We start from the raw sequence: 17,500 nt of genomic DNA, 5'->3' as shown, positions 1-17,500 counted from the left end.
CGTTGGAATTTACCACAGAGGCTTTCAAACCTTTTTTACCTTTGCAAAACGAGTGACTCGCGATTACTTGCCACATGTGGCATTTAATATTGATATGTATCGTCAAACTCGATCCTGCTTTCTACGGGTTTGACAGTGCATACAGCAATCATTCTGGCGGCCAAGATCTCAACAACAGCTGATGAAAAAAAATCTGCTTCGTCGAGTAACGAAGGTAAGATATACTCCTCTTAAGCGTCTCTTCCACAACGTGGCAGAGAAATGGAGTTGTTTCGGAAAAGTGGCTTTCCCTGACAAGCAAAAAGCAGAAAGCGGTAGTGGCGACTCTTTGGGAAGACCAACCTTTTATAGTAAATCGGGATTTGTTCCGCCATAGCGCAAATTTCATAGATAAGGAGCCGTCAAGTTATTCAGATCACAGCCCAATACCAACATGGCTTTATATCAATACAACTGATCAAAATCCATTTGCACCAATTATTAACAATACATTATTACATTTTCCAGAACAATTTATTTGGGAAAATGAATCCCCACAAAAATTCAGAGCCACATTACAAACAGGACATATACAGGGAATGATTTACGAGTTTCTAGATTACACCGAGCCATCTAAAAATGTTAATACCTGTCTTGATGCAGTGGAAGCTATTTTCACAACAACCGCAAAACGATGTCTACCACTGAAAAAGACAACATAATAAAATATCTTTGAAAAAAATTGTTCGATGAGAATGTCGTCTCAAAAGGCACGAACTGTGAAAACTAGCCAATAAAAAAAACACACCGAGATCCTTTCAATATTACATTAAGAGAAGAATACCATACCCTCTTAAAGCAGTGTACAGACCTCCTAAATCACAAAACAAGTGAACTTGTTAATTTCAAGATTTTAAAATCCCTCCCGTTATACAAGAAAATTGGATGTCTCATTTCCAGTCACCCACTCAAATGAATCACTTTCAAGATTTGCATCAAGAAATGATTACTAACCAGTTATGAAATTTAGAACGAGAAACTATACAAACGCATGTCCTCGACTAGTTAATAAATGAAACTGAAATTTGTATCGCAGTTAAAAGGCTAAAAGGTAACAAATTCTCTTTTTCAGACAAAATCAAAAACCAACTCATTAAAAATCGGCCGTAAATGCGCACTGCGCACCGTTGGCTCACTTGGTTAAGCACTGGATATGGCACGATGGACTTCTCTACAAACTATTACAATGTAATGTCGGAGGGAAATTTCTTAACTCATTAAAAAAGCTTATACGCGAATTATACGTGCTCTGTCAGGCTAGGAAGTAAGAAAACGCGATCTTTTTAATGCGCAAGAGGCGTGCGCCAAGCTGCATTTTAAGCCCTCAGCTATTTAACTTGGGTCTGAATGACTTAGCTTTTTCATTTAACAATATCCTATCTGATCCACTTGTCTTACCAAATGGCATGAAACTCGACTCTCTTTTATATGCAGAGGACTTAATTGTTTTATCACGATCTAAAGTAGGACTTCAATCAAAACTACTTGAACACCTTATCCTCGAATTGCAACTCCAGGATGTTAAAAATAAATCCTAAGAAAACCAAGATAATGATTTTCCAAAAATGCTTTTACATTGGCAATAAAAAAAAATCGACATTGTCCAAGACTACACATACCTTGGAACTTGCTTCTCATCCTCTGGAAAGTTTACTACTAGACCACTTGCGGCAAAAAGCCCTCCATGCCCTCTTAAGTTTGAGACGACACACTGATTTTAAAAGTCTGAAACCTTCACTTGCACTTAAGCAAAATTTTTGACTCCATGATCTCACCAATCAGTTTCAACTTACAGTAGTGAAGTCTGGGGTACCTTTGTTAAGTAAGATTTCAAATCCTGGGACAACTCTCCAATCGAAAAAGTCCATTTACAATTCTGAAAACGATATTTGGAAGTAGAAAGCGTCAAATATGGCAAGTAGAGCCGAACTTGGTACATAACCCATGATCATAGATATCAATAAAAAGATTCTCAATTACTTGAGCTATCTACAACATAAAGATGACAAATCAATAGTAAAACAATCTCTACAAAATTAATGTGAATTGAGCTTTACACTAATGATCAAAATAGGTTTTACTCAATTTAATGAAGATATCTGATTATTTCAATCTATATTATTTTAATGACAATTCATTGAATGACAGCAAGATCAGTCAAGCAACTCGTAGATCACATGAAAAAAGAAATATGTATATGTCTCTTATTGGAACCAGACGTTTCAGCACTCACGTAAACTGAGCTTTTATCACTCAATCAAAAAGAATTACAGCCCTTCTGCTTACCTAGATTCAACACGACTGAAAAAATCCCGCTTAAGGACGTTCGCGCCAATTGTTTCTGCGCATCCTTACTGCGCACGCAAATGCACACGCCACGTCATACACGAGAGCGCGCGCTAAGTAATAAAATGAGAAATGATAGGGCAAAAGGCCATTGCTATAGCTTTGCCTGGATTTAACGGTCTTGGACGTTCGGTGACCCCAATTTTTCTTTCCAGAAACGGATTTTATTTACAATTATCTCCACGTTGTCCCAAAATGAACAAAAAATCAAAGTGGGGAGTTAAAAACATTTCAATATTTCTGCTCACGGGACATCAAATCCTGCCATCTTGCGGCTGCAAGGCGCGTGAAACTGTGGTCGCTAAATGCGAACTTGATCTTTAAGGAACCTCACCAGTTGACTAAATTCACTTAATAAGTCCACTTAAACAACATTTGGCAGAGACGATTTCACTATATTTGGGTTTACAGACACTGGCCTTATTCGCTAACGAAGCCCGATTTTGTCACATTTTGGGTGTTTTTCCGGGCATGTTCTCTCCAAAACGAAGACGGTGACCCCCCATTTTTTTTACATTTCTGACATGACTAACTCATCATCTTACAGTGGTAAAAGTTTCAGAAAAAAAATCAATGTCGAAACATTTTCGCGCGAACGTCCTTAAGAAGTACTCTCAGTGTAAAACGCAGAATTAGTTGCCACAAGATACGCGTTGAAACAGGTAGGTATGACAAATCCCTGTCGATGAAAAAATATGTTCCGTCTGTGGTGGTAATAAAATTGAGGACGAAACCCATCTCTTACTAAATTAGAAGAGATATTCCTCGATAAGAGATACATTCCTTTCAAAATTGAAACAACATTTCATGATATACGAAAATTATCACATGAAAATTTGATGTACAGTGAGAGCTAAATCATGCTTAAACTTCGACGCCTTTGCAATGCTGTATTGTTATAGTCATGCAAATAAAGCTCACTGTTGTTGTTGTTAGCCTAATATTAACAAAATTGCGTTTGACAGCTGACCAAACTGCAATTTTATAAGAACGAAATTTCAGTCTCGCGCTTGGGAAGAGTAGATGTTTGTCGAAGATTTTTTTCCGAGAAATCAGAAGCCTTGGGAATTTTGTCTCACTCAATATACTGAAAAAGGCTTTTCTGTTTAACACAGTAACTTTACATACATAGGGGCTTTTCAGGGCCAATGAAACACAATCAACGAAATGAAGGAACAGAACAACAACAACTGTTAAGAATCCCAACTTGCCTGAGGCAAACCAGTTGACTATTTACAAGTGCAGCTGCGAAGTTGAACCAGGGACTACCAGGAACAAATTCAATGAGTGGTCAGAGCGGGTCTTGAACCTGGGATACCCGGATCTCAAGGCAAGAGCCTTAACTACTGGGCCACTTTTTCAATTTAAATTACAGCTGTCTCCATTGATAGAGAACTGAGACTAACTCCACTGATAGAGAATAAATGAAATGTCATACATTTAAGAATCAGATGTAGAAATGTAATGATTTTCAATGATCATGGTTGATCAGGAAGAAAGTGACGTAATTTGGGTTTTTACTCTTTCGTCCACTGCACATCCACTGCACATCCACTCTTTCGTCCACTGCACATCATAGTAGAAAACAGTCCTGAAGCAATTTTATGATGAAAATCTAAAGAGAACAGACAAAAACGAAACTGACAGGAGTCAATGGGTTAAAAGTCCGGTAAAATGTCTTAGGGAGTTGGAGAGAGTTGGAGTGTGGTGGGCTACAACCTTTCTTGACTGAGCAATTTTGACTTTAGGTATACAACGAAACTTCAGTGGCATAGAAAAGTACAAGTGCTGAGACATAGTTGAACATTACACTTTTAATAGTAATTTCCTTTCGACAAGGTCGAAATCCACAGTAATGGAAGGCTGATTGTTGATGGAGGAAATCGACAACCTCCTGAAGGTTCCCAACGTTTGGGCGGAGGAGCAGGCGGAATCATTCAGATAATTGCACCGAAAGCTTACCTTTCCGCCGGCAGTTTATCCTTAAAACATGGAACTGGTGGCAATAAAGAGTGCCAACCTGCGAATGACACCAATGCCTATGGATATTTTTATTTGCCAGGTAAGAAAATATACAATAGTCATAAATGTCTATAACTTTCAGATCCGCAGAAGGCCTGGCTTAATTAAGTTTCCCAAATCTCTAATAATTTAAAACCGTGAATATGTGTTTACCTTCCAAAGAAAATACACTCCAAGAACCATTTGTTGTTTTAGTAAATTTGGAACCCTGGCTAAGCATGCAGCTCGTACATTTCCTGAAAGAGGACATTACTGAACCACGAAACAACGCGGGAAACAGCGAACCGAAACACCATGTATGACCCCACCATAATTGAATACTCACCGACAAAGGTTGGATTTTGAGATGAAATATTATTTTAGGCCTAAAACTACCCCTAATTATTAGGATTAAGATTAAAGACTCTCTGTCTACCGAGATGCTTTACTTAGGCCTTTGTTTATGTTTTCATTCGGTGTGAAGTAACGAGTGGGAAAGAAATAAGCGACAAAAAGCTACAAAGGAATACTAGAAAAGCTGGCCAGTCAAATAAAAAATAAATTTGCAATGAATAAAGCACCGCTGCCGCTCTTGGACTTATAAGTCTTATAACATGTTATCGGGTCAGTTTCGGATTGATTTTGTCACGTTACGCCGGTTGCGTCGCAAGAAATCTACACAAAAAAATTCAATAAAGTACATTTAATGCTGATCTCCGTTTTTGGTAAAAGTACTCGTTGGTCTTGCCTTTAACAACTTGAATATATTCTTTCTGGTAAATTTGTTCACTAAGGCTCTGCTGCAAACGTTGCCGTTAACACAACAACTTGGGCATCGTTCAATTCGACAATATATTTTCAGGAATGCTTTTAACTGCTAACCAAACAAGTGCATCTCATATAAATGTTATATGAAACAATAATTAGAATTCCAAACAAGTCTCGAAATAAAATAAGTAAATATCCAACTATTAATTTATAAAGAGATTACAAATGTCACTCGGCTTACCACGAAAGGACATCAGCAAACTCAGTTTTAGTTAAATTTTGTGGTATCCCCAAACATACTGCCTTTAGCTGAGGGTCTCAATGGGGGGGGGGGGTCTCTTTGACGGTTGACGGTTAAAATTAAGTCGTTTTGACGGTTGACGGTTAATTTTTCGGAATGACGTTTATCACACGAAATTAAAGCACAAATTTGACTGTAAGTTTTAATAAAACGATATGTTTTTTCTCATATTTGAATACTGGATTTAATCCTATAATTTGTTCACTAAAAATGACGTTATTGGTCTTCAACTATGTCAACTATGTGTATTATTAGCGTAATTACATCACCTCCCTTACCGCTGTACGTATTACGACACCGGAAGTGTTAACCGACGGAAGTCAGTTCTGTCGCTAGCCGGTTTTACTTGAGACTACGAGTAAAAATATGTATTTCTGTGATATATTAAAATGATCAATTATTAACAGCTTGACTTGACCCCATTCAAGTCAATCGGTCTCGATCATTTAAGGATATCTGAGAAATTTGACGCCTAATGTTGGCTCGCTCATTTGGCGGTTGACGGTAAAAATATTCCGTTTTTGACGGTTGACGGTCAAGTTTTGGGCCATTTGACGGTTGACGGTTAACCCCATTGAGACCCTCTTAGCTGCTCAGTTCGTAACATTTTCTTGAATTGATTGTTGGTCCAACTGCTCAGTCCTCCAACCCACGTTGAAACGCTTGCGAATTGCACTTAACGACAAAACACCTGGTCCCTAATAAACTATGAAGCACCGAGTAAGAACAAATCCCGATGGGCGTCTACGATAACGAATGATTTAAAGAAGGGAAAACGCACCGACGGAGAAGCTGGAGGTTTCATATCATACTAAACCTGCGTGTCTGTGCGCGGTGCATCTTGGTAGACAGAGAGTCTTTAAGATTTGAGAGTAGGAGCAATAACGTTTTAGGCCTAATTAGGCCTCTAAAATGATATTTTATCTCAAAATCCAACCTTTTTAGGTTAGTATTCAATGTATGGTGGGGTCATACATGATGTTTTGGTTTTTCGTTTCGCTGTTTAGCTGTTTCATGTATAATCCCCCTGAAAGTTGTTTCCTGACGTAATTTGGAAATCTCTCCAAATATTAAGACCTTGGGAACAGGATTCATATTATATAGAGGGTCGTACAGGGGTATTCTCGTGATGCGTGATTAGCTGATTTTATTTTCCGTGAAACGTGAATTTAATAAATTATTCTTCGTGATCCGTGACCTGAACGTCTTGCGTGATTCGTGAAGAACTTAAATTATTAACCGATATTCGTGATTTTACTACTCTATTCTGCGTGATTTTTGAGATGCAAGTTCTCCGGAAGATTTCTTAGACTGAAAACATCAAATGTGGCAAGACGTCACATAATATATCGTAAGGTAATCCATTGTGCAAATTCACGTGCTTTGCATGCCTATCATGGATGGGATGTCGACTCCTATCGTCTCCCCTGTCACGGGAGGTCAAAGGACCGTGATTCGCAACATCGAAACTTCCGAGACATGGCAGGGACAAGTACGTCTAGTACGATGAGGTCGATGAGGGTCGAGTGTATTATATTTTACGTGGACCCGAAGTATGTGGGCTCACTTAATTTGCTTGAGAAGGAACGAGTTCGCTTTCCGATTACAGACGAACATTCATCTTTGGCAGTGTTTACTAAAAAGATCGCGGAATTTGCCGGAATAAAGGCAGAGGCCGAGAAACGTGGCCTCGGCTCCTGTGTTGAACTTAAATTGTGTCGTCTTGAAAAGGGAAAAGATGGCAGTAAGGCCTTTGCGATAAATACACAAGAGCAATGGGACGAGGAGAGACCACTCCACCAGGAGCCCATCACCGGGAGCGTGCAACGTACCTATTTTCTTGCAACGGCGTTTTCACAAGTAAGGTTATTTTTAGATAGGCCTTTCCCGCGAATTAGCTTTCAAAAGCCAATCAGAAGCGGTGCATAATTAATAAGTTTATTATTAATTATGCACCGCTTCTGATTGGCTTTTGAAAACTAATTCGCGGGAAAGGCGTATCTAAAAATAACCTTACTTGTGAAAACGCCGTTTCACAGACGCTGTATGAAAGTTGCATGCTCCGGGTGATGGGCTCCTGACTCCACTCGTAAAAGCTAAACTCTGAAATTTAAGGAGGCTCGAAATATTTTTCCGTTTTTCAATCAAATAAGCATATTCTGTCCTTAGATACAGTTAGGGTAATCATATTAAGGCGAAATCTGGCCAGGGTATTAAGTACCCATCGTAGCTTTCTCGCATTATATTTTCCTCCAAAATAACTTACCATGGCAACGATATTAGGCATTTCTTTGAGCCTTAAAATCAACTTATGTTGCCTTTTTTCAAGAAACGGGACGGTGAAATTTTCCCATTTAGTGTTACCAGATAATGTTAGAAATACTCTCTAAAATATTTAAAATTCAACAAAATCTGTAGGTCAGTTTTTCAAAAAAATAAGTTTTTTTGACATGTGCCTCTAATTTTTTTTTCAGTTACAGAATTTTTTTTAAATTTGAAAGACAAATTCACCGTCGGGAAGCAGAGATATAAACGAGTAAAGTTGCAAAATCAGGAAAAATGAGGGGGTTACAAGATCGGCATTTACGCATGCGTCACCCGCTCAATCGAGTGCACGCGCGAGTTGAGCTGAAGGTCAACACAAACGGATTTAAATGACCATTAACCCGTTTGTGTAGAATTTCGTAGTTTTCATGAATAGGAGATGTCTATTTATATTCATAGGAATTAGAAGAAAGGAGAGCGAAATTAGCGGTATTTGCTTATTTCTTGTGACCCATTTGAATCACAAGCTGACGCGAGCAGCTTACGAATTGCGTGTGTGGGTACGCGCGCGCTCAGCGGAAAACCCTTTCGAGCCTCCTTAAAGGCTAAAACACGTGGGTGGAAAGCGTGAGTCAGGCTTGTCAACCCCTATGATATCTCAATGCGAGGCGGACGAATGATCAGAGTCGTCCAACGAGAGTGAGTTAGGTAGGTGATTACGATATGCAGCCTTTACTTAGCCTTTCATGATTTTGCTTTTTCCAAACACTCTTTCTTGCCTAAGAGAAGGTTATTAAAAGGAGTATCTTACTTGTTTATTTCCGTGATTCGGGAAAATGAAATATTGATATCCGTGATCCGTGATTCGTTGTTTTTTCTGTTCGTGAACCGTGCGACAGACCCCCCCCCCCCCCCCCCTGTACGACCCTCTATATAGGCCGGTTTAATTCTTTTCCAATCACGTCTTGTTTTTGAGAGCAGTTAAGCTAACAGGGTAAGTGATTTCCGCACGATTGTTTGAATGACGAAAGTAAAGCACTTAACTTCCTGATATGATCTCTTATGGGCTGTTGAATTGTTATTTTTCCAAAGTTTCAGTTGTTCAAGAAGTGAATAGCGATCTTTAGTGGATAAACGACAATCAAAGGGATATGCATTCTCAAAACTAAATGAATTATCCCATGGATAGCGTTATCAGTAGCATATGGGGGATGATTCGACCAATTTATTCAAAATGGCGGCCACTTGTAATAAGTCAAGATGGCTGCTATTTAATGAGATACAAGCCGTGTAGGTATACGGGGGTTTAATGAGATGTAGAGCGTCTACGTATATGGGGCGTTATTTAAATGAGATACATGTACACGCCATGTAGGTTTATGGAGTTTTAATGAGATGCAGTACATGCAAGTGTGGGAGAGCTTTTATTTATTTATTAAGAAGATCTAGGTTCGAATTATGAATCAGTTAAATGGATTTGTAAGAGAGATTTGTGTTCTGTGCTTCTGTTATGTCCGACCAGCCATCCGGGTGGTCGCAAATATGATGCTAAACGAACAATGGAAAAGGCAAAGGAGTGAGGGGATCCTCGCACTTAGAGTGGTACTATGATCAAAAAATCATTTCCTTTTTTTTTTTTTCAGATTTTGAAATCGTGTTCGCCTAACACCTAACTGGAAAAATTTTACGCTTTGACTTTTATCCAAAGGCTGTTTGTTTTGAGTGTAAGTTTTGGATTTCACGGTCCGCCATTACTCACGTTCAAAACTGGCCGATTGGACCTCGGAGGGTTGGATCTAGAGAAAATGACGTCATTTACTCACTAGCTTAAAATTTCAGCGTGTAAACGCAATTTATTATATATGCAAAACACGGGTTTAAAAGTCTGAAAGCCTGAAACTCCCGTGCTGCATATTTATTTGGCCGCGTACACACGCATTGCATTCTTAAACCAGTGAGTCTTTGACGTCATTTTCTCCCCGACCCAGCTCTCTCAAGATTTTAAAGTAAGTAATGGCGGACGAATAAATAAGAAATTTCCAGTTAAAATAAACAGGTGTCTTTTTAAAATCAGAACTTAAAACTTGGGTCAGTTAGTGTTTAGTTAACATAGTTTTGAAATCCAAAGGAAAAAAGGATTTTTTTTCTGGTCGTAGTACCACTTTAAATGGACAATTTGAGCGATTGTCTCTTATAGTCACCTGAAAAGCAAGGTCGATTCCAGCCTCGCTTTCATTCAAAGGGCTGGTAACCGAGAACAGAACTGTAAAATTAACAAATTGAAAGTGGTTCAGCGTTGTCTGTACTCTTATCGACAACGATATTCGTCACCACAGTGGTCAAAATGTTGTGGACTCACGAGGCGCAGCAGGATGAATCCTTACGCCTTTGTCATAGAGATCCAGTGCTGCATGCTGTTTTAAACGACTTCGGTGGTTATGCAGGTAGTTTGCTTAAAGTGAGTGTTAAAATATTTTTGCTCCAGGAGACATTCATTCTTCGAACGGTAGATCTTGCAATAAATAAAAAAGCCATCGTACACTTACATATCCTGCATGCTATTAAAACCCCATTTTCCTACATGGCGTGTGTCTCATTTAAATAATGCCCTATAGACCTAGACGTTCCACATCTCATTAAAACCCAGTATACCTACATGGCCTATACATATCTCATTAGATAGCCGCTATCTTGGCTTATTCCGAGTGGCCACCATTTTGAACAAATTGGTCTAGTCATCCCCACCATTGTAGATGGTTTTCACGTTACGTCATCGCCGCCATGTTGGTGGACGGGATTAGGGCGGGATTTGGTTCATCTTGCCCGCTCACGGAATTAGTCATGTAATATTGTAACTTAGTTTAGGAATCCACAAACAAAATTTATCTTCAGCAAATCGTTATTCTACAAAAACGAGCGATAAGGATAATAAGCAAGTCCAATTATGATGCTCATGCAGATCCTATTTTTAAGTAACTCTAGATCTCCTTGCCTAAATTAAGACATTCATTTATTTCAATTAGGTCAATCATTTACCTTTGTACTCTTTTTGCAATTCTTATCGTCTTTGAAAATTTGATATTTCCCTTGAATAATTATATCACCAGGCACGCACTTTCCTTTTGCTTACCATATTACAGAACAAATATACGTCAATTTTCTGTTTTCTTTCAAGGCCCACTTGAAATTCCTTAATAGTCTTACTCTAAGTTCAGATATCATTAGTTCTTCATCTCTTGCATCTGTGAAAAATAAGATACAGCAATTCTTTATTACAAAGTATTCATTCAGAAAAGACAATTAATGTTTGTATGTATATTACATTTTAATAAAATAAAACTGGCTCTCGACCCTCTCTCTGCATTTTGTCTTTTCTTATGATCACTCGTCCTTGTTCTTCGCGAGGAAACCTAATTTCATATAAGCCCCGCGGTTTCATTTAGGTTTCCTCGCAACTTTTTATTTTTATCTTGTAAACTTGCATTCTTGTAATGGATCAGTGCAGTGTGACAAAATAAATAAATAAATAAATAAATAAATAAACAAACAAACTGATACATGAAAGATATTAAGCATTATCATCAACTCAGTGGGAGCTCGGAAAAATTTGAACCCCAGATGCAATTTGAACCCACGAGCCTCCGTGATCTAGTACGGCAGCCTCAACCACTGAGCTAAAGCTAAAACTATGGTCTTAAATTTATGGATTCTTATTTTTAAATTAATCGTGTTGTATATGAATGCCATTTGTGAATACCTCGTAATGGCTATCTTAGAAGGCTACTTGTCTAAAAGCGGATACGTTTGTCAATTAATGAATAAACTTGAGTTTTTGCTAGAAAATTAGTAATAACACTTAATTGTCACCAAATCACAAACTTGGTCACCTGACGTAAGAAGCAAGAGTTCAAAGCAGCAACACACTACAATCCAGGTAGACATAAAAGCCCGTGCACTGCACATTGTACCATTCTACCATTCGGATAAACTAATTTAAGTGGCCGGGATAACATAGTGAAAACAGCAACAAAAATAAGACTGTACATAAAGAAACAGCACTTGCTGTATGTTGTGTTATCTGTAGGGGACAATAGGACGGGAAAGTATAAGACATTTCCTGAAACACTCATTCATTTGAATGGAAATCCTTCTTCGGTGATATCAACTTCATCTGCTGTCCGACAAAGTAACGGTGAGTATTTGATTTAAAGGAAGAAAAAAATGCGACCCTGATCAACGACGCTTTTGAGAAAACCTTCCAAGTCGAGAAATTCTCAAATCCCGATTACAATTGTTTGAGGGACTTGGGATTCTTGGGCAATGTTAGCTAACTTTCTCTTTTGATTAAGTTAAAAGGAAACGCAAGATTTGTGGCCCTTGTTTTTCATCGCTACTGATGCAGAGATCTCTAAAATAAGAAACAAAGATTGGCCACGATGTAAGACGGTCACTGAGATAAGTCCCACGTAAATTATATCATGCAATCTTCCTTTTGAAATTTGAAACATTCTTCCATTTTGTAAGTCTAGCCACCCGCCTCAAATAGTGCTGTGTTTAGCCTGGCAGTTTTGTGGTCAGCCGTGTTCTCGACAGTCCTGCCTTAATGCCCAGAAAGGCATCTAATTAGATGTACGTCCAGTTTTGACCTCCAACACTAGGTGTCCCTTTAAATCTAAGCCTTTCCTACGAATTTCCAACAATAAAGACAAATGATACTACAATTATTCTGCTTTCGGTGGAAAATGCTTGGCAGCATACGTAGTTCTGGCCAGTGTTAGTAATGGCAGAACGAAATACACTCCACTAGTTTGTAATGGTTATTCTAAAATTTCTTAGGTGTGACACCAAGCCCATCAAAGAGCAGATCCCAGCCCACAGTGTCACCGACATTATCTTCGGGTAAGTGTATAATTTCTATCATACAAAATACGATACCTTGCATTCAAATGGTTCATAGAAAGGTAAAAATTGTTTGGTTTCCAAAGGATTACAACACTGTCGATCCGTTAGGGTAAGCGTTTTAGTATGGAGGCCGCAATAGAATTCATATTTTTCTGATACCATTTTCAAGTAATTTTTAAGGGTGTCCGACGAAGCCTTAGTAGCGTCTATGTTGATGCAGAGCACTGCTAAAAGACCTTTTAATAAGTTTTTGGAAAATCGAACTGATCAGCTTTAATTTAAAGCAGACGTAACTATTAGAAGGTAATGTGAAGTGCTAGTTTTCTACCCATATGGACAATGTAAGCGTTAGCCCTACTGATGGAAATGGGCCCACACAAGGACAGACAAAAACTCTGACCAGGGTGGGAATTCCACGACCTTCGACTGAGCTTCAAGGTCACACGAGAGCAGGTCGTGGGAATTTAAGATGTCAATGTCACGGCAATGAATATGCACAAGTACAAGGAAGGGTTACGTTTTTGCAAACGTTGGCCCTTGTTACGTTTACAGAGCTTCATCTGTCTCTGCTCTAGGACTGTGGAACAATCTTCCTTATGATATTAAAACACTGACATTAAATTCCTTGTTGTTTGATGATGACTCGATACACCGAGTGCCTTACTGAGACTTTTTCTTGATATTATTGATTGTTTAAACGGAATCGCTGTAGGATAGCTTATTTGGGTTAAATGATAAATGCTCTTGTTTTTCCTAATCGCAATTTTTTTTTTTTTTTAGGCATTACGGATACAAAAAAGCTGATAGACAAGTTGAATCTTATTCTGCACAATCTTCAAAACCTAGTTAGTAGTAAAACATTAACAGCAGCCTCAAAGGCCTACTTCATATAGAAACGCGCTCACTTTAGGGCAATTAACCTGTTAGGTGTGAAATAATGGACAAGAAGGCATCAAAGCGTTCCATTATACACTTTAATGTTAAAGCTACTTCTCTTAAAAATGAAGTAGTCACCTTCTCAAAGTTTGGCGCGACGACTTTATATTGTGTCAAATTCAACCAAAAGCGAATGCGGAGGTTTTTTGTTATGTAGTAAGTTCGATAATGCACACATTTTGATTGCTTCTTACCTACGATTTACTAGAGGACAGAAGCATGGTGGACGTCATCATAAAAAAACTTTCCAATTCTTTATAACATAAAAGAAATAAATTTCATGTTGCCGTTCGTTTGTTCTGTAATAGATCACCGAAGTCGTCCAAACGTGGTAAGAACAGTCACGTTGACAAACTCTGCTACAGCCTCGTGTGGCACTTTTTTGTTCATACCACATTTTGACGTCATCTGTGATCTGTTACTGAACTAACGAGCGGCAACATGGAATCTGTTTGTTAAATTGACTAGAAAAAGTACTTTCGCTTTGTCCACCGCTCGATTGAGAAAAAGCGTTGTAATGAATATGACGAGAAGATATTGGACTTACTGAGGGGCAAGTTATAATTTCCAAGTACTTTCAACACCACTGGGCATTTAACAAACATCCTGCGAGCTCTCTGAAACTCAGCAGAGCGAGAGGCTCTGCAGAAATAGTGTCAAGACTTTAAGTCACCGCAGCCCAAGTTTCTGGGCTGGTCACTCCGGTCAAACCGGTTTAGGCAGCGCGAGCATCATACTTTTGACAAGGCGAAGGTCAAAATCGAGCCTTCTGTATGAAAATCAATACTACGTCTGGGAGTGCTATCGAGACTTCGCCTGGGTTTGAAACTGTCTCCTAGTAACGGCTTGCTCATATTCAATAAAGACTTGACACGATTTCTGCAGAGTCCTTTCTTTCTCGACGAGTTAAGAAAGGCTCTGCTGGCAGGGTGGGAATTTGACGACTCAGATATCAACTGAAACTGAGATATGTAGTGATCAAATACGTTAAAGGCTCACAATGAGTATTGGGTCGTAACAGACCCTTTTAGAGGAAAAAAATCAACATTTCCGAATTAACTGAATCTTTTACGCAAGAATAGTCCTAACATTGTGTTGCCGGTGTGAGAGTTACTAGTCCATCCCTTTTTCACAGGGAAGTGTCTTCTCATTGCTGTGGTACGAATAATTTTCAGACCCGGAGTCGATGTGGCTTGTAAATAGACTAAAAAATAATAGTAAAAACTATTAATGATGTGCCATGTTTTTCCTCGTTCTTTAGACGGAAGACGTTGAATTGAACATTCGTCTTACGATCTCCATGCACAAGAATCTTACATCCAATCAATCTACCTCGCAACAAACCTTGGATCTATGCCTGGAAACATTTAAACTATATCAGGACATTATGCCTTACATAGCTCAACGTGATCCTGAATTTGCAAAAGTGAGATTAATAATTATAAAATTGTTATTTAATAACTGGTGAGGATCACAGACAAAGAGAAACACAAGATTTAGGTCACATGGATACCCTTATAAATCCCTTTTTTCACCCTGTCTGGAAATTTTGATACAAATACTAATTAATCGATTTGATAATGTGACTCACACGGCCCCGATGTCACAATCCTATATTGCAAAGTGACTTGAGCGATTCCGGACGGGTTGACGTGAGTCCGTCCGGAAAAAAACCGCCCGGGCCCGCTCGAGCAGCATTTTTTCAGATGATGTTCTTGTGCTGCGGGCTTTAACTGAGTGACTGCAGTGACACGTCGAAAGGTGAATCTTATTCGAATGAGCTTTCGGAGAAAGGATTTAAACTACTCTCCAATGCCAGCATTGCAAATGTTTATTGCCATATACTTTAAGACAGTTTCCTGGTCATGTGATTAAACACTGATTGACTAATGAATGAAATGCATATTTGAATTGCGGGTTATAGACGAAGGATAGAAGTGATCATCATGCAGTCCTTTCATGGGAACACATGAGCCCAACAAATTGACCTGCTCCCAACTGAGTGACTTCAACTTTTAGCTCTTAGAATCTCTGTACGGTGGTCAATTTACATTATCAACTCCGTTGATAAACCAAATTTTTGAGTGACTTCATAGCTCAGTTGGTAGAGCATTGCACCTTCGTCTCTGAGGTCATGGATTCGAATCCAGTTGAAGCCACCTGAACTTTTCAAGTGTGTTTGTGAGACAACTGCTTCAATTGTCCAGTTAAGTGCGAGGATCACGTCTATCTTTCGACTTATTTGGATAAGTTAAGTCAGGTAGGATGGGGAAATATTCGCTTCTTGGTCTCGGTCCATAGGTCCTGCGGTATCCGACAATACCTATACAGAACTTCCAAGAATATTGAAAGCATTACTTCATGGTTCCAACCATAGTTAATTATACATAGAGGTGGTTAGGAAACTAGGCATGTTTCTTTGTTTTATGTTTTTGTTCGCTGTTTTGGCCTTGACAATGCAAAAACCACACCCTTTTTCTAAAATACAACCAGTCAAAAGTTTCTATTAATTTATTCAAAACTCAGTTGCAAAAACCTAGGACATAAGATTGTGCATAGTCACAAGCAAGTCAACATGCAACTGTACTGTTCTCGCTTTTGAAGTTTTCGAGGTTTCATAACCAGTCCATCTATATGAACTATGTTGCAAGGGATGATTTCTGAGGAAAAAGAAGGGAAAATAAATTATGCCGAACCCTCAGTGATAATGACAATTGGATCCGCATAAAAGAAAGAACCACGAATGAAATAAATCAGAACCCGCTGGAATACAGGGCGTGGCCGATAGCTGAACATCATACTACTTTTATGTGGCAACCATAGGCCACAGTACCATTTATCTACCTGTAAGTGTTACCTTTGGTTGTAGTTATTCCAAATTAAGGAAGTAACGAGCTAAGGGAGATAAATACTGCTCAGGTTCTTCACTGTTGACTAAGAGCCTTTACGTTGTAGGAAGTTCTTACGGGAATCTTTGAGCCTGCGTCAAATTGTATTGAAGACAAAAACCATGCTTTTTGGAGAGCGAATGAAAAGGTTTGTAACTCAAACTCTTCGGGGTTTTGCGGCACCACTTTGTGCACCTCGACATAAGCCGCGTTCATTATCCTTCTTAATTCTCTTTGGAATCTACTATGGTTAACGTTTGAACCACAGAATAAGCATGTTCATGTTACAACCCGTCCCTATAACGACCTTGAAGAAAACACAGCTAGCCAATAACTTTTACATAATTTTCACGGTTATGTTTTCTTTTGGTTGACATGAAACTCAAAGACATTAACGAATACATTATAAGGGAAACATACAGTGCTAGTTCAGGTATCCTCCAATTTGTGAGATTCAGTTTTAATTCCTTATTGGAAAAGCGTTCGGTTGCTTTTCTTGTTGTATGATTGTTGTTCTGTTTGCTGGTTGGTTTCTTTGTTATTGTTTTAACCCGAGTATGCCTGAGTCAATAGGTGTGGTTACACACACCATGGTAAATGGCATTTTCCATGGTAAATTATGCCGCGGTGCCTCACACTTGGGTTTTGATATACCGTGTTAACCAGCGGTCACACGTTACGGATATTACCAAGGTAAAAAGAAATCTCACGCAATTCATTGGCGGGAAATTTAATCCCAACTTCATCAGCATCGAGATTGGCTCTTGTAACTAGGTCATCAAAACATCCTTCCAACTTACCACGTTAAGTGTCTGATCTTTTTTACGTATCCTCGGAAATTTACTTTGGGAAATGTAGATCACACGCACTAAATGCAGTTTCCCGTGGTAAAAGGGTCATTTACCGCGGCAGAAGTGACCCGTGTAACCGCACCTATTATATCGACCGATAAACACTGACACAGGTTATCTTCTTTGTCGTTGTCTTCACCACGTTTTTCTATGTTTATACTTTAGATGCCTGAATTATTGCAGACCTTGGAGGATATATCAGT

General features: G+C 38.8%; 1 protein-coding gene across 1 annotated transcript in view; it reads left to right on the top strand.

The window, feature by feature from the left end:
• LOC137998205 (uncharacterized) overlaps nt 1-17,500 on the top strand; it is a 68,606-nt gene that overhangs the window by 47,921 nt on the left and 3,185 nt on the right. Inside the window, exons 7-13 of the mRNA XM_068844594.1 lie at nt 4,225-4,447; nt 11,805-11,912; nt 12,557-12,619; nt 13,403-13,467; nt 14,820-14,984; nt 16,514-16,594; nt 17,463-17,500. The exon at nt 17,463-17,500 is cut by the window's right edge and continues 59 nt beyond it. Coding sequence (XP_068700695.1) covers nt 4,225-4,447; nt 11,805-11,912; nt 12,557-12,619; nt 13,403-13,467; nt 14,820-14,984; nt 16,514-16,594; nt 17,463-17,500 — 743 coding nt within the window. The remainder of the gene's footprint in view (nt 1-4,224; nt 4,448-11,804; nt 11,913-12,556; nt 12,620-13,402; nt 13,468-14,819; nt 14,985-16,513; nt 16,595-17,462) is intronic.

Source organism: Montipora foliosa, chromosome 1 (genome assembly GCF_036669935.1).
Source record: "Montipora foliosa isolate CH-2021 chromosome 1, ASM3666993v2, whole genome shotgun sequence".
Taxonomy (NCBI): Eukaryota; Metazoa; Cnidaria; class Anthozoa; order Scleractinia; family Acroporidae; genus Montipora; species Montipora foliosa.
Note: the sequence above shows the minus strand (reverse complement) of the source record. Positions and strands in the feature narration are given on the sequence as shown.